Raw genomic sequence first — 18,141 nt, 5'->3', positions numbered from 1 at the left:
ACCTCCCCCGGTGAATGAGTTGCCTTTCTGTTGTTCTACAGTGATTATTTGTGAGATTTTAGCAATCTTAGCATTAATTGGTGTCTGCTACTGAGCTGGCTTCAGCTGACTATATATGTGGGCGAGAGAAAGAACAGTTTCCTTAGCACTGATTGCCAAACTTTGCAGCACATTGAAGTTACCTTACTACCATCCAGTGGATTCCGACTCAGGGAGCTAGTAGGCTAGGGTGGAGTTACCCTGCCTGTAGGTTTTCTGAGACTATAACTTTGTCTGGGAGTAGAAGGCCTCATCTTTTTCCCAGCGGTTCGGCTGGTGCTTTCACACCACTGACCTTGTGGTTAGTAGTCCAGCTCAGTACTCACTATGCCACCAGGGATGAAATGACCCGATACCAAACTCACTGTCATGGAGCGGTTGCTGACTCACAGTGACCTTATAAAACGGTAGAGCTGGCCCTGTGTAGGTTTCTGAGACAGAAACTCTTTACGGGAGTAGGAAACCCATCTTTCTCCCAAGGAGCCGCTGGTGGTTTTGCATCACTGACCGCACAGGTCGCACGCTGCCCCCCATGCAGCCACAGTGCCCCAGGGCTCCTCTGAAATCACTAGGAGTCTAAAATACTGGAGTTTCTGCCTCCGGAAGACTGCTGAATTGGTTTGGAATGAAACCTGAGCCTCCGGAGGGTAACGTCTCCCCAGGTGACTCAATATGCAGTCACCTTTGGAAATCTTTGTCAGCGTTGTTGAATGTAGGTGGTGCCCTGGTTATGCCTGTGATCTGTTCCTGAGTGTGTCTTGAAGTTGATTTGGTAGTTATGTTGGCATGGGGGCTGCTTAGGGGTCTTACTTAGCTGTACGTGAGAGCACGGCATGGCTCCAGTCCTTATCATTGACTTAAAAGTGGATGTGAGGAAGAATTTGCTGAGGAGCATTAGTCATTGCAAAGTGAGGGCAAATTAACACAAAACTCACGGGCAGGTAGAGCCCAAGTCTACGTTCCTATCCCAGGGACTCGCTCTGTAGGGCTGAGTGGTGGTGCTTGTTGATGCTTTAAGCGGCTTCCACTACAGTTGGTCAGTCTGGAATGGAATCTGTGTTCAGCAGAAGTCCATGCTACTCTATGATGTCTTTGTGGTAATGATTGACTTACTTAGAACAGAAAATTGGGGTCTGATTTTTGTGAGTGGTTAAGGACATTCCTAATTGGGTCATTAGAAAGTTCAAAATCCCTTATGGAAGAAGTTAAAAAGGAAAAATAGCAGAGGTTTTGCAAGTATATAGTCCTTACTTCAAACCATAGCGTTCATGTTAGTTGCACGCTCTCTTACTGTCCATAGAGGAACTGGAGGGTCGTGGTCATTCCTAAGCTCACAAGATTGCTGTGAGGAGCCCAGGAGCTAATGCATCAAGTGACTTCCTAGACCCACAGCCAAGGGCACCTTGGGTGTTACTTCAAACTATGCCGCTTGATGAGTGTTGGTAATGCTGTGATGGGGAGGTCTTTGAGTGAAGGGGGAGAAGCATGTGATAACGGGAAGGGAAAGACCCCTGTCCCTAGGCTCAGTCAAAATACCCCGTCGGCCACTTTGGGTTTGTGTAAGTAGATACTTGATACCAGTAATAAAAACTGCCACGTTCGGTTGGAAACCCAACTGGTCGTTCAGAAATAATGCAAATGCAAGGGGTTTCTGAGCTGACTGCGCTGCATCTCAAAGACCTATGTGGATCCAGCCACAACCTGATAGCCTGGTGACCTTTCCATAGAAACGGGCCAGGAGTAAATCGCCACCAGTCCCAGCAGGCGCAGTGTACATCTCTTCCCAACCCACCACGCCTGGGAAATTGGCAAGGGGACCAGGGCCGTCTGGTTTTTACATCATTTCAATTGCGTTTCAACCATGATGCTGAACTCTAGACCTGGCTTGTTATAATGACATTTGAAACCATTTGAGCAGTCTAGAGAAGCCAAGGCGGTGGGCTGATTACCAACTTCTTTAGCAGGCAGAGTTGGCCCAGTTACGGATTTCTTCAGGGCCTGTAGGCTTTCTCTGAACAAACGAGCCCCAGTAGCAGAATGGGTTGTGTGTTGGGACTACTAACTTCAAAGGCCGCAGTTGGAACCTGCCACCTGCTGCTCAGGAGCAAGACTGGGCTGGCCGTCTCCTGTGGAAAGATGGACTGTCTCAGCAACCCTCCTAAGAGTGTGATTCCGGCCTGGGGGGTGCTGAGGAGTGGATTACCAGTTGGCTTGCTAGCCACACGGTTGACAGTTTGAAACCACCAGCAGCTCTGCAGGAGACAGATGAGGGTTCTACGCCCTTAAAGATTGATAGTCTTGAAAACCCCTGGGGCAGTTCTACTCTGTCCATTGGGGTGTCTATGAGTCAGAATAGACATCAGTGAGCTTTGGAGATAAAGCTGCAAGAATTAGAATCGACTCAATAGCGGTGGGTTTGGAATTTTTTTTTCTCCAAGCCATTTTATTAGGAGCTAGTCCAGATGTCATGCCATTCCATAATTCACGCACATCAAGCAATGTTCTACAATTACTATCGAAATCAATTTCAGAACATTTTCTTCCTTCTTGAACTACTTGATATCAGTTCCCCCTTATCCCTCCACCTCCCCCAGAATTTGTTCTTGTAGTTTACATATGAGAGCATCTGTTTTTGTCAGAAGTACTACTGAAAGTCACCTCCTTTTTGATGTTCCGAAAATGCTGATGCATCAAACGGATCCAGGTTGACCACTGTGGACTCCCCAGCAGAAGGCAGTTTCAGGCACTGATTTTCCTCTCCACAAACAAGTCCCCTACCTGCATCTTCTACAGTGTGTGATTCCGTGATTTTAGCTAATGAAAGGATTATGTCTTTAGAATTATAGATAATCTTTCTGTGAACAAACACTGAGCATCTTGATTAAAAAAATATTACATGGATTAGTCCACTCGTCCATGTTTAAAATGTATCTGTATATTTCTTACAGGGTTTTTTGGAAGCAACCTACCGGATTACCAGCGGTCGGAAATCATGATGTTCATTATGGGCAAAGTGCCCGTCTTTGGAACCTCCACGCATACTCTGGACGTCAGCCAGCTCGGGTACGCCGCTTCCTCGGGGCCACTGCTTCCCAGGACAGCCGGCCTACATCTCAGTTGAGCTTCACGTAAAAGAAATACGGAAAGTGGTTATTTTGTCTTTTAACTGGGGCAGAGACGTGTTCTCAGTTACAATGCCTGGTGGCATAGTGGGCTGCTAGCTGCAAGGTCAGCAGTTTGAAACCACCAGCCTCCCGGCGGGAGAAACTAGGCTTTCTACTCCTATGAAGAGTAAAAGTCTCAGGAACCAACAGGGCAATGCCACCCTCTTCTATAGGGGCTATATAAATTGGCATTGGCTCAATGGCAGTGAGTTTGGTTTTTGGTTTGAGGTTACTAAGCAGTTGAGTCTGTGTGTGTGCTTTTAGAACAGTTTCTGGTGCACAAAAGTGCATAGGTTTTCCGGATCTGCTGCCTGACTGTTCTTACTGCCCTGGCGGAAGGCTGGCTTGGCACAGGCATGTCGTGCACGTCTGCACATCTAGGGGAGCTTCCGGTGTACGTGTAAAGTGAGAGGAACGTGGCATTTGAGGCCTGGGGGACCTTACAGATCAACTGTTCCTGACTCTGTTTTACAAAGTTGATTTCCTTTTACATGTTACTAAGGCTTTAATTTGTAGATGTTTCTGAGTGTTTGCTAAGTTAATCAGGAGTTTAATTCTTTGATTTATAGCTGACCCCTAATTAATGAAAAGCCCCTTTCCACTTAATTTTTTAATAGTCTGTCCTTTGTGTGTTTATGTTTTGGCTATATTTTAAATTTGTCAGCTATATTTGCACTAAATATTTTATCCATTTCATATTTTCTTTTAGGTTAGATTGCTTAGATATGCAGCCATATGATTTAAAATCATTAACCAAGGCCTTGGTATTTTTCCTTTGAGAATCTACTGTTTCATTGTTTTGTTTTTAATTTTGGTTTGAATGTGACTTTTTTCTTCCTAGTTTAGTTCCTTAATGAACATGAATTTACTCAGTGCAAAGTGACCCACAGCTTTCCCTGTTCAAATCAAAGTAGCTCATAGGAACAGAGCTGAGTTATCACGTACGTGAATGACGTACCATTTGTGTGAATTAGTGTTGCTGTGGTAACAGTTTTGTGTGTTTCAGGGATATGGGGACCAGGCGGATTCAGATCATGCTGCTGAGATCGCTACTTATGGTAAGGCTTTGAAGGCAAATGACGGACACAGCATTTTAATTTTTTGAAAGACTAAACTATCCTCTAATTGCCAGCTGCATTTTCTTACAGTGTTTATGGTTATTCTGTGGTTTACATTTTGATATGTTGAGATAATCCATTTTGACTCCCGATGCTCTATTTCTGGCAGTTTCGTCCTCACTCCTGCTGTCCCGCTGGGCCTGTGAGAAGAGTAAGGATCAGAGACAGGGTTGGAGGGGATCATCCGGGGCCTGGGACGGGCAGAGTTGCCTCTCAACAAGGTCACAGAGCTAAAATGTAGAACGTGGATTTGAAGGCCAGTGTTTTTCCTACAGGTCACACTGTTTCTATCACATACTCGCCAAATTTGCTTCTCACTTGGAAAATCACCCTGCCCTCCCAAAAGGCAGTCGTGTCGTTCCCAGTGCGGGATGGCGCCGTCAAGAGCTGACAGAGACACGCGCCCGAATGCGGGGCTTGTGTTTGGTGGGACATAACTGCTCCTGCTTGCTTCCACCACACTGAGTAAAAGGCCAAAGGATTTCCCCTCACAATGACACCGCGGCCCACATTCTCTGGACCAGCTGCCCTGTGCCCCACCCCTCACAGAGTGTGCTCTGGGCAGCATTCATTCAGTCCCTAAGACCTCTTGCCAAGTGTATTTTCCTTATGACGGATGCTTTTGTAAATTCAGTAAAATTCTTCTACCCCTTCTCTTTGGTTTTTCCTGCAGGTTTTATATTCATGCCTTCTGATTTCTTATGTGGTACCTACAAAAACTTTTCAGGGTTATCCTAATGAAGCTCTCTTGCCAAAAGAGGTTTTTTAAATTTTTATTTTATTTTTTCCTTTCTGTCACCAGGTAACCTGTGGCTACAAAGCCAAGACCATTGTCACTGCACTGCCTACGTCTTTTCTGGACCCTTTGCTCTCTTCCTCGCTCATGGAAGACTATGAGCTAAGGCAGTTGGTCTTGGAAGTCTTGCACAATCTCATGGACCGCCATGACAACAGGGCGAAGCTTCGAGGGATCAGGTAAGCTGGCCTTCTGAAATGGGTGAATCATTTTGGAAAATTTCTAAATGATTGTACTTAATAGTGTTATTTTTAAAATCTGGGGCTTTCTGCTTCTGGTCATTGAGTGCCTGATTTCTTTGGTGTTGAAATAATAGACTTCATAATCTATTATAAGAAAGCAAGCAAATGGTTGAAAAGTTAGAATTTTTCTCATAAAGAAACTGGGAGTCACCCCCAATTTCTGAAGCATGTAACATAAATTATCCATTGATTTCTATATATTGAAATGTAAATTTCTTTAATCATTTTATTGTTGGCTCATACAAATCTTATCTCACTCCATACATACATCAATTGTGTAAAGCACACTTGTACATTCGTTGCCCTCATCATTCTCAAAACATTTCTTTCCACTTGGCCTCTTGGAATCAGCTCATTTTTCCCCTGCCTTCCCGCTTCCCCCCTCCCTCATGAACCTTTGATAATTTATAAATTATTATTATTTTCTCATATCTTACACTGCCAGATGTCTCCTTTCACCCACTTTTCTGTTGTCCATCCCCCAGGGAAGAGGTTATATGTAGATCCTTGTAATCGGTTTCCCCTTTCTACCTGCCCCCCTTCTCCACCCTCCCGGTATCCCCATTCTCACCACTGGTCCTGAGAGGTTCCTCTGTCCTGGATTCCCTGTGTTTCCAGTTCCTATCTGTGCCACTGTACATCCTCTGGTCTAACCAGGTTTGGAAGGTAGAATTGGTATGATAGTGGGGTGGTGGAAGCATTTAAGAACTAGAGGAAAGTTGTGTGTTTCATCGGTGCTACACCGCACCGAGTGTCTTGTCATCTGCCCAATACGCCTCTGAAAGGGATGTTCAGTTGTCTACAGATGGACATTGGGTCCCTATCTCGTACTTCCCCTCATTCGTGATGATATGATTTTTTTTGTTCTTTGGTGCTTGATACCTGGTTCCTTTGACCCCTAGAGATCACGTAGACTGGTGTGCTTCTTCCATGTGGGCGGCCATCTAGCTGAGAAGCAACAAAGCCTACAGGGAAAAGGCACACAAGCCTGTGTGATCACGAGGTGTTGAAGGGATCGGGTAGCAGACACCAAAGAACAAAAACCATCATTGTGTGCTCACCTTCCCCATATGAACACTGAAGATGAATGTGTGCATAAGTAAGCGTGGTGAAGAAGGCTGATGGTGCCCGGCTATCGAGAGATATAGCGTCTGGGGTCTTAAAGACTTGAAGGTACACAGCGGCCATCTAGCTGAGAAGCAATAATAAAATGTAAATTTTAAAATGTAAATGTGTTCTGAAATATTTCACTGTATAATTTGAAGAGAAATTTTAATCTCCAAAATCAGAAAATTGCTATGGATTCTTACATTCTCCACACTTTAAATTGCTCTCACACCTTCCACATAAGCACTTTTTCAATTCCCCTTTTTCATTTTCCATTCCTCTCAAGCTGTGCTCTAGTTTTGCAGTATCCAGTTTGTGGTCTCTCGGTCTCGACTGCCCAGCTCCCACACCAAAACGGAAACCCTGCTGCTGTCTAATCAGGTCCAACTCAACAATGACTCTCTAGGACAAAGAAACGCTGCCCCTTTGAGTTTCCAAACCTTACATGCTTTATGGGCTACAGAGTTGTGGGTTCGAACCACTGACCTCATGTTATGATTGGCTTCCCTTAGAATTCCCTGAATACTCAATCCTTTTTCAAATAGTTCTTACCTTTTTTGTCTTATCTTGTAGTTTGTGGGCCTGAATTCTTCTCATATTTAAAACTAAAATGATGAGATAATAAAGTAGTATAAGTTAATAGCTGGAAATAGAGTGAAACACCATATCTAAGGAACTACAGCTGATGCAGTCTGTCCAATGCCAGTTTCCAAATCTGCCTCAGCAACACACCCTAAAAACCAAGACACTAGGAAAAGCAGAAAGAAAAAAGATGCTGTTGGGGAATCTGATTTGAGCATTCTGTTGGGTCTCTTCCTTTGGATTGGGTACAAATATGGATCTCTTCCAGTCAGTTGGCCTGTCTTTGAAATTTCCTGGAATAAACGAGTAAATGCTTCTAGTGCTTCATCAGCTTGAAACATTTCAAATAGTATGTCATCAATTGTTGGAGCCTGGTTTTTGGCTAATGCGTTCAGTGCAGCTAGACTCTCTGTCTTGGGTAGCAGTGGTTCTCGCATCTGTGCGACTTGTTGAACTGGGTGAACGTGGCTCAGCCTTTGTGGCACAGCTTCTTCTGATGCTTCCTGTGTCCTTTGGTACTTTGCTCCATGGATCTTCCAGTCGTGCACCTTGATGCTTGAAAATGGTTTCCATGTGGCTACTCGTGAAAAATGATGTTTTTATTGCTTCTAGAATAATACCAGATGTGGCCGACCTGAAGATAAAAAGAGAAAAAATTTGCAGACAAGACACAAGTTTTATGAAAAAGGTAAGCTCGTCTTCCAACAAATAACACATGCTGCAGGTTGTAACCGTGTCAGCCCTGAGGTGCTGGGGTACTGCTCTCTAACCGTGAAACCCACCCATGCTGTTTCGATGGGGCTCAGGACTCCAGTGCCTCCACCTCAGCGTAGCATCCTGCTGGCTGTGCCTGCAGGTCTCAGGTCGCAGCTTTTCTTTGGGTGAAGACGTCCCCTCTAGCCTCTGCACCATTCCCCCCCTCCCCCACCTCCACCCCCCCACCCCACACACCTGTCCCAAGGCATTCTTGTCTATGTGCCACATTCTCTGACACCCATTTGTCTCAGGAAGGACATGCAAGACTGTAGGGTATGGATTCTTCACCTCCAGGCAATGCCGGGCCACTTTCAGAGTGTTCACCTGTTACAATACATGTGAGGTCCCAGTCTTCCCTCTGTGGGCATGTAGTACGTTCTTAAGGTACTTCAAAACAAACAAACACAACACTTGAACGTATTAAGGAAGGAGCACTGTGGTGTACTGGGTCACATGTTGAGCTTTTAACCGCCAAGTCAGCACTGGTAACCCCTAGCCCTCTCGGCGAATGATGAGCTTTCTGCTCGTACACAGCTTTACGTCTCGTCTCAGAAACCCACAGGGTGCTTCCACTCTGTGCTAGGAGACGGAATCAACTCAGCGGCAGTGAGTTTGTTGGTTTCTTTTGTGTCTTAAGGCACTGAAGGAAGGGAACATGAGTATCCTTTGGTGTTTGTTGGGAACATCCGAACAACAGAGGCATCACTGAAACACTCAGGGCTTGGGAGGGCCTGATACCCAAGACCAAGTACAGGGCCTTTTGAGAAGGAGGCATTTAAATTCTGGATTCAGAAAGGTAGAAACCAGCATTCCATCCTCAGAGATACAGGACTTAGGTTCAAGGGCATAGCCTCGTACTTGTAGCAGCAACAGGAAAGTTCTCCGATAGCATCCTGATGGCCCTGTCCTGTCCGCGGCACAGCTGCCTTCGTTCCTTACAGGTGAGGCACAGAGCGGAGGCATCCTTGTCCTCAAGAGTCTGAGCTGCTCCCCGCAGTTCACTGTCCTGGATCAGTCCTTCTGGAGGGGGAGACCCCTTCCTGTGAGAACTATTGCTCCCTTCTTGAGGGTTCTGAACCCGGCTTGCCCCTGACCGAGACTCAGCAGCCTTCCTCACTGCACCAGCTGTGTGTGAAGAGGGGTGGGGTGGGGTTGGGGGGTGGGGGGGAATCTCCGGCAGCAGTGATGGGCAGGGGGGCAGGCAAGACTGGTAGGCATGCCAGTCTTACAACTAAGCTTGAGGACAGGCCAATCCCTGCCTTGTGGTTTGTGTTGGGAAACACCCTGTATCTCTCTTCTTTCTCACCTGACAGTTGATCCCAGACTCCGGAAGCCTTCTGAGGGGAAGGGGCTGACTCCTTAGATCAGCCTGGCTTAGACAAGACATCAAGGCCATTCCTGAGTGTCTCCCTAACTGCTCCCCAAGGAAGGCTCGGGGCTTGCCTGTGGGGGCTCCACAGCAGTGCTCGTAGGCCTGCAGGTGTGCCTTCCCACCTCACAGGAGGCCTTCCCTAGCCGACAGGAGGGCCCAGGCATGTGCTGTAAGCACGCCTGCTAATTCAGTGGTCTCCTCACAGACAGCCCTGTTGAAAAGGCTCCCAGAACAGAAGTTTCCCGTAGCTCTGCCACACGGCCTCACTGTTGCACGAGTCAGTGTGCAGTCCCCTGCCCAAGTTTGCATTGTGACATTCAGACATGTAAAGTGAAAGGCGTGAGTGTTCTCCTTCTGCCACTCCTGTTTCAGAACGGACAGCAGCTGTACCGGCATATATATTTGGGCTGCAAAGAGGAAGACAACGTCCAGAAGAACTATGAGCTACTCTATACATCTCTTGCTCTTATGACTATTGAATTGGCCAATGAAGAAGTGGTTATTGACCTCATTCGATTAGCCATTGCTTTACAGGTATGCTTTTTTAACCTTCCTGTTGAAGAAAACTTTTTTGGAAGTACACACCATTGTTAATATGTTGTTGCCTTTTTGAAAAGACATGACTGCTTTTTAATTTTTGTAACCCTTCATTGTGAATTAGATGAAGGTTTACAGAGACGAGCATCAGTTCTCACTCGGTTCTGCAATTCATGCACGTTCTGATGCACCTCATCCATGGCGATCCTTGATGCACCAGCCATCGTCCCACATCCTGTTTCCATCTGCCTCCTCTCCCAACCCTCCGAACATGTGTCCTGGAGGAAAAACTGTCCTTTTGATCTTAAACGGTTGCTGAGTCAAACACAAGGGTGGGCTCCATTCCTGGTGGGAAGGATGACTGAGGGCTGTCGTCCTGGGTGACCCGCAGTCTCTCTCCAACCTCTCCACTCGACCCAGGACCTTCCCACGTGACCTGGGCAGAGCAGTTGGGAGGGGTAACCAGGCTTTCTCTCGTCCTGGTCTCGGGGGTGTGAAGACTGATGTGTGTGTGGCCAAAGGACATGAATTTTAAAAGGAAGGCATCGAGTTGTCACTCAGATCACATTCATTTATTCTTTGAACAAATACTAAATGATCACTGACTCTGTGCCAAACATTGCTCGTGGCCTTTGAAACACTGATGGGAAAGCCAGGCCTGCTCCCTGCGCCCATGTGACTCTCAGGCTAGGAATGAAGGTGGTCGGTCCTTAGGAATGATGATTTGTCTGCTTGGTTGGCTACAAGGACAGGATGCGGTGGAGTGCGCATATAAGGGAGATCGGACTGGACTTTCCGAAGAAAAAGACACTCACGTGGACGGACTCACTCCCTCTGTCCTACAAATGGCCCTTTAGTCTCCTTTCCATAGACTTCAAAACCATCACTGTTTACAGGTGGCATTTGGTTAGCATTCCAAGCCCCTGCGGTGTCCATCGTAACCCCAGAAAGCACTGATGCCGCGGGAGACCGCGAGCCGTCACGCGTGTTTGTCTTTCCCCCCAGGACAGTGTGATTGTCAATGAGGACAACCTGCCCATGTTCCATCGCTGTGGGACCATGGCTCTGGTGGCGGCATACCTCAACTTCCTCAGCCAGATGATCGCTGTCCCTGCCTTTTGTCAGCATGTTAGCAAGGTAATCTGGTCTATCAAAGCCCTTAACGTGATTTGCACCCCAAAAGGCTGTTTTTCTTGAGCATAATACTTTTAATTGTGATGATAATACATCAAGTGATTAAAATAATTTCTTAATAATAAATCATGACTAAGTCAACTACAGCTAGTATTGTCGTATTCTCCTTCATGTTTTTATTTTTTTAGCGTAGTTGAATAGAATTAATGTTTGGTTTATAAGTATTTGTTGTTATTGAAAGTGCACAGCAGAAGATCCACCTGTGAAACCATTTCACCTGAATTTTCAGATTTGTTCCTTCCCCATTAATATAGCTCCCTGCCCATAAACTTCCCATTTAACCTTTGAGTTGCAGTTGTCAGTATCATTCCATATTGATTTAAAATAAACAACGGAAAAGCCATTGAGTGGGTTCTGACTCCTAGTGACCCTGTGGGAGAAAGTAGAACTCCCAATTCTTCCCTGGATGTGACCCGTCCCGAATTAGACGCTTCTTTTCTTTCCTGCAGCGTGACTTTGGGGCTAGTGGCCCGCGCTGACCCTGTGCACCTCTCTACTCCCCACTCGGTAGTGCTGCGCAGGAGCACAAACAAGCTCAGGTCCACGGCCTCTACTGATGGTACTCAACTGTGCTTTCAATGAAAGATCATCTTTGGGGTTTGTGGGTTATAGGTTATCTGAGCAGTAGTTTTGGGGTTCATCCAGCCTCAGTGACTGAAGAAGTCTGGAGTCCATGAGAATATGAAATTTTATTCTGCATGTTTCCCTTTTGGAATTCTGGATTTTCATAATTTCTAGAATTCCATGTGATTTCCATTTATGTTTTCTTAAGAGCCATTATGAATCCAAATTTTCTTAAATTACATAGGGGAGTTTAAAAAACTGTGGAACAAGAGTTAAAAGATTTTTTTTTTGAATGAGAGTGAGTGAGTGAGAGAGAGTGAGCGAGAGTGAGAGTGAGTGAGGAAGTGAGTGAGTGAGATTGAGGGAGTGAGTGAGGGAGTGAGTGACAATGAGTGAGAGAGAGTGAGTGAGTGAGTGAGAGTGAGTGAGAATGAGGGAGTGAGAGTGAGTGAGAATGAGTGAGAGTGAATGAGAGTGAGGGAGTGAGGGAGAGAGTGAGGGAGTGAGAGTGAGTGAGGGAGTGAGAGTGAGGGAGTGAGTGAGTGAGAGTGAGTGAGAATGAGTGAGAAAGTGAGTAAGAGTGAGTGAGAAAGTGAGAGTGAGTGAGAGAGAGTGAGTGAGGGAGTCAGTGAGAGTCAAAAGATTTTTTTTTTTTGCTTTGCTTTTGAATCCGTTTGCTTGATACAAATATCACAAATATTTTCCTAATAAGTGATGTGCCTGACAGAGAATTGTCTTATGTTCTCTAACCATATTGGGCTTTCTTCCGCAATCGCCCCTTAAATAAGCACCTGTATGACATTGTGTGAGGTAAACGGATGTCTCCACAGCTGGGACAATCAGCTCTATTGTAACAGGGACTGTGGGATTTGTCAGGGATCTTATTTTACTTGGATCCATTATCTGTGCCCATGGGAACGGCAGTCGAGAAATCAAATGACATGTTATTTTGGAAAAGTCTGCTGCACAAGATTTCTTAAAACTGTTAAAAACAAAAGATGTTGCTTCTAAGACTATGGTACACCTGATTTGAACCACACTATCTTCAGTCGCCTCATCTGCATGTGAAAGCTGGACCATTCCTAAGGACGACCGAAGAAGAAGTGGTGGTGTGTTGGTGGGGGTGTTGGCTAAGAATACTGAGTGCACCATGGACCAGAAGGACAACCAGACCTGTCTTGGGAGAAGTACACCCAGAATGCTCCTTAGAAGTGAAGGTGGCCAGACTTCATCTCACGTACGATGGACATGTAATGAGGAGACTGGTCCCTGGAAAGGGCCATCCGTAGTAGGGCAGAAGAGCACCCTTTACACGCTGGCTGGACACGGTGGCTGCAAATATGGGCTCAACTGGGAGGACTGTTGGGAGGGTGGCCCACGAGCAGGCAGTTGTACGTGGAGCTGGAACTGACTCGACGGCACCTAACAACGTCAAGAGTTCATGTGCATGTCAGAGCCCCATACATGTCTGCAAAAGAGTCCACTGAAATGTTTATGCCTTAAAGTCATTTGTCCTGGAGAATCTCATGTTGATTAAGTTGACAGTGCCTGCTTTGAAGTAAGTTTAGTACATTCTGAGAATCCTCATTCGTGAAGTAAACGTTTCAGTGCATCTTTCAGGCCAGCCATTCCGAGATGCAGATCATAGTACAAAAGCAGAGTCCCCGGGCGAGGCCAGACCTGGCCCCCACACTGCTGCCCAAGGGAGGGCCTCACGCTCTGTGGAAGGCCTCCACAGAGGGCGTCTGAGCCAGTTCCCGCCCGTCCCTGCCTCTTCCCGGTCTCATGAGCCACCTATCTGCAGGGTGCTAGGGTCATTCTGTTTATTTAAATAAATAACTATGATTTTGTTGGTGTGAAAGCCATGTAAACCGTGTTCTAACTTAGCCTAAATTCAAGGTAATCCATGTCTTAAAATGCATAGAGGTTTTGTTTTTATTTTGATTTTGTTGTTTTACTTATTTTCTAAACTTTCATCACCAGGTGCTGAGGTAGATTTTTATTTTTGTTTGTCAGGTTATTGAAATTCGAACTATGGAGGCCCCCTACTTCCTCCCGGAGCATATTTTCAGAGATAAGTGCACGTAAGTGACCTCTTTGCATTCCTGTGCCCGGGTGGCAGCTCCCTCTGCATTTTAAGGAAGGTACAGCCACCCGGATCCAGCCAGCGCCAGTCCTCTCAGGGTGCCCTGGGGGTGGTGATGGTGGTGATGGTGGCAGTCATCACCGTCCTGGTCTCAGTCATTTAATAACCCACAGGCTGTTGCTGGTCCTTGATTAAAGCAGCGAGGCCCGGGTGACTTTTTTAAATAATGGAGCCGGGTGGCAATCTTTTAGGACATTACAGGATCCTGCCGAAGATGTTCAATAGTAATTGTAATATGCTTGTAACTTGGAGAAAGAATTTAAAAAAGAAAAACAACTATGGATTTTACTTTATTCAAACTGGGAGGTTCTGCAAGCAGCTTAGCAGTGACAGGATCAGCATGGCATTTGGCGTTCTGTAAGAAATTCTTAGGGACTGGAACGAGTGCCTGCGGCCATGTGGCTGGTCAAGACACTTACAAGTAGCTGCCCGTGAGTCCTCCTTACTCTCTTCTCCCAGTGACCTGTAATTAGACAGAGGCCTAACGGTCGGTGGTGCCCCCCTGCCAGCCATGTGACCCACCGCTGAGGTCACCACTGGCTCAGCACCCTGGGGAGATGAATGAAAGCTGACAGCAGATTCTTCAGTTGTGGGAAAACGTCATGACCTTTTCATTTTCCAATGAACTTCTTGAAGCGCCAAATATACCAAGTATTTTCCTATAAGTTAAATTAGTCACCCCCAAATTAGCTGTCTGCATGGTGTTTACATTTCGAATAGGCGTTTTTCCGCTAGAGTGCTTTGTTTAGTAACAAGTAATACCAACTAGTGATTGTTCTGATGCCCTGACAGGCTCCCGAAATCCTTAGAGAAGCTCGACAAAAGTCTGTACTTTCTGAGCAATCAGATTGCGGAGTCTCTCGGTGGCAGCGGGTACAGTGTTGAGAGGTTGTCGGTCCCATACGTGCCACAAGCTAAAGGTAAGGAAGGGGGGGTCACTGGGGCTGATTCTGCTTTTGTCACATTTTGTCACCGAACGAGCAGTAAAGATGACTTCTGCTATGTGGGTGTGTGAGTCTGGGTACTTTAGAGAAACAAAGCCACAGAAACTCGTGTATAAGAGAGAGTTGTATATAAAGGTTAAGTGCACATCAAGAAAACATCCCAACCCAGTGCTGCCCAAGCCCACAAGTCCAACATTAACCCATATGTCCAACACCAATCCACAAAGTCGTCCTCCATCTCACAAAACACATGCAATGATGCTGACTGCAGGAGGAAAGCCGAATCTGTGAGTGTGTAAGCATTTCATCCCTGGCAGGGGCCTCCACGTAGCTGCTCCAGCACCCAGGGCTGCATCGGGGTAGGTCCTTGTGGCTTCTCCTCAGGAATGTCTTGCAGGAAGTGAGCCCTGCCAGCTGAAACAGGGAACTGGCTAAGGGAGCTGCACTCTGGTCCCAACCATCATAAAGCAAGAGACCCAGGACTAGAAAGGCGAGGCCTGTGGAGACATTTATCTTTCCTCCCTTCAATTAACCCCACCTGTGTTCATCAGCTAGGTTGGCACAATACACTTTCACTCTCTCAGTGGGCTTGATCCATCACCGCCTTTGTCCAGTCAGTGCTTTCAGACTGTGCTCGCTCTGTCTCCAGAATCAGCCCCCTGAGCCAGTCGTACTTGCTAAAGATGTGTGTGACTGACAGCTTGAGTAGTGGAGTGTTCATTACGTTCATTATGCTTAGTAGGTTCTTACACTTAATGAGAGGCCGAGTTGACATAAAGCAGAGAGTGGCTTATTATTGAGCTTCGTCAATCCAGGGAGTTTTGTTATTTGGGAGAATTCATTCTGTCGTGCATAGAACCCTACACACTTAAGCTAGCAGTATCTTTTCCCTCTGTAACGTAGATTCCTTTTTATATAGCTAGTCCCTGATTATACTTCTGTCCCCAAGGCAAAACCATGTGTGTCTTGCATTCAGGTTTTACTTAAAAACCTGAAGTCAAAGAATTTCCATCCTGGCCCTCATTTTATTTGATGAGTATATAAATATTTAGAGAGAATATTATGTTTGTGTATTGTACTTTTTAATACACTTACACGTCATCAGGTGTGGCAATTGCAGAACTTAAAGTGGATGCATTGTCGGTAGGCACCACCAGGTTTGCTCAGACTCGGAGCACCCTGATGTGCAGCAGAAGGAAGCGCTGCTGGCCCGGCACCAGCCTCACGGCGCTTGCTGTGAGGGAGCCCGTCGTGGAGCAGCTGTGCCGGCCTATCCTATTGGGGGTCCTCTGCCCCACTGGCCTTGCGTTTGTTCCAGTCCTGGTCCTGCCCGTGAAAGGCCCAAGGTCCCAGAGACTGAGTCTGTGCTTCTTCCAAGGCAGATGTCTTTGTTTTGGATAGCTCGAGGTATATTCCATATGCGTGGCCAATACCGTAATTCAGAGGGCTTGCATCTTCGTGGGCCTTCCTTAGGCATTGCGCCGGCCTCGAATGCAGGGGAGGCGATTCCAGATACTGTGGCTTGCATCGGGAGTCCTTAGACCTCAAGGGGATAGCTTTGCTTTTTTATTTTTAAGACTTTAGAGAGGTATTATGCAACAGATTCACCCAAAGCCATATGTTAATTGATCTCTTGACTGCTGCTTCCATGAATGTTAATTGTGAATTCCAGTAAAATGAAATCCTTGACAACTTCAGTCTTCACTTCATTTATCCTAATGGTTATTGGTCCAGCTCAGCTGTGAGGAGTTGGTCAGACGCAAGGGGACTGCAAAAGTTCCTCGGAAAATTCTGTTACTTTTTCATTCCATTTTTCCACAAACCTTTTGATGCTGCTTCATACAATCCATACTAACAGCTTCATACAATCCATACTAACAGCTTCATACAATCCATACTAACAGCTTCATACAATCCATACTAACAGCTTCATACAATCCATACTAACAGCTTCTTCATACAATCCATACTAACAGTTATGATCCTCAGTTAGTGCTTAATGTCAACTTACCTTTTAGCAGTCATGGGTATCAGATATAAATTAGATATATGGTCATCAAAGAAAATGGAAGTATAAGAAATTCTATGATCTAACTTCTTTAAGTAAAAACTGAATGCAAACCATCAGGCAGTTTTGCCTTGGGTATAAGAAAATGACATCGGGCAATGACAATATGTAAGTACACAGAAGGAGATAGACAGTACATGGAGAAAACATATTCCTTTCTCGGGGTTGCTTACATCAAAAATAATCTGCCCTATATCAAAGGGCACAGTGGATCAGTGAACAGCTGCTCACTCAAAAGCTGATGGTTCAAATCTGACTAGCTGCTTCCCGGAATAAGAGCAGGAAACTCGGGAGCCACGGGCTCTGTCCCACGGGCTCACTCTCATTGGGAAAGCAGCTCCGTGCCATCCAGCAGCAGCAGAAGGTGCCTGAGGGCAGAGCCAGTGCCCAGGGCCTGCTGTGCACAGAGCTGCCTGTGAGGGCCCTACGCAGATAGGAAGGGCTCGGCCGCGAAATGTTTTGCTTTGCTCTTTGAGAAAGTATTTATTTTTGTTGTAGTCTTTGTACATCTTCAGTTATACAGAAAAATCAATGTCCGATGTGTTGCCTTTGATTTTCCTGAACCTGCTTGGTGTGGCAACACGCTCAGTGCTACCCAGTTCCCGTCTTCACCGCTACTCAGCTTTTTGGCTTTAGTTTCTGCTATAAAGTTTTAAATGTTTTAAAATTTAATGCTCTTTGTAATGTCCCTTACAACGGTTTAGTGACTAGACATTTCAGCTTAGCTAATATTTCCATAAGAGCGCAACTTAGTATATGGTTTCAGTTAGATAATTTTCAGCCTTAATCACTTAAAGTTGGACAATCTTTGTACTTTATATTTTTCACCTTGGGGCTCTAAAATATAGAATGATAGTTACTTGTAATTATCTGAGGTGCTATGAATGTCTTTACATTCTAAGTTAAATTCTATATCAGGAAAAGCTCTGTTTATGAATTTCTTAGCTGAATAAATTGAAGTGCTAAGAACAAAACAGCAGTAGAGAACTTTATAATTTTAAGAGGATCTTTTTAAAACACTTTTTAAAGTATTTCGTTCTCTCCATTTGGATTTAGCATTCTTTCCTTCAGGCACAAAACCTCGGAAGCGCAGGCACAAGCACACAGGTAAATCCAAGGGCGCCGAGCCGCCCTTGGCCTCCCCTCCCTCTAGGAAAGTAGCTCGCAGAGGCCTGTAGGCCCCGCAGAGTCCAGATGTACTTGTGTTTTCATTTCTTCTCCCTCCCCCGCAGCCCTAGTTTCTTTCCTTTTCCTGCTTGTCCCTTTAACCCTTAGCACATTGTAGCACACGTTCTCCTCGTTTGTTTTCATTTTTAAAAAAACCTTAGGTTGTTTGCACTTACTTTTTTGCGCCTGCCCTTGAAAAAGACATATGAGGGAACATCAAAATGCTCATGGGAAAAATTGAGTTTTTATGTATGTGTGAGGGGGAATCCTGCATTGTTTTAAATCTTTGTATTTTGAATTGGGTAAAGGATTACAAAGCAAACCTTGCATTTGCATTCAAAAATT

General features: G+C 45.7%; 1 protein-coding gene across 1 annotated transcript in view; it reads left to right on the top strand.

The window, feature by feature from the left end:
- The window catches only part of EFR3A (EFR3 homolog A), a 78,329-nt gene that overhangs the window by 42,450 nt on the left and 17,738 nt on the right, over nt 1-18,141 (top strand). Inside the window, exons 11-18 of the mRNA XM_075549250.1 lie at nt 2,988-3,102; nt 4,210-4,261; nt 5,124-5,296; nt 7,661-7,736; nt 9,549-9,710; nt 10,719-10,850; nt 13,488-13,555; nt 14,410-14,537. Coding sequence (XP_075405365.1) covers nt 2,988-3,102; nt 4,210-4,261; nt 5,124-5,296; nt 7,661-7,736; nt 9,549-9,710; nt 10,719-10,850; nt 13,488-13,555; nt 14,410-14,537 — 906 coding nt within the window. The remainder of the gene's footprint in view (nt 1-2,987; nt 3,103-4,209; nt 4,262-5,123; nt 5,297-7,660; nt 7,737-9,548; nt 9,711-10,718; nt 10,851-13,487; nt 13,556-14,409; nt 14,538-18,141) is intronic.

This window comes from Tenrec ecaudatus, chromosome 5, assembly GCF_050624435.1.
Source record: "Tenrec ecaudatus isolate mTenEca1 chromosome 5, mTenEca1.hap1, whole genome shotgun sequence".
Lineage (NCBI taxonomy): Eukaryota > Metazoa > Chordata > Mammalia > Afrosoricida > Tenrecidae > Tenrec > Tenrec ecaudatus.
This window is presented reverse-complemented; position numbering and strand designations above follow the sequence as displayed.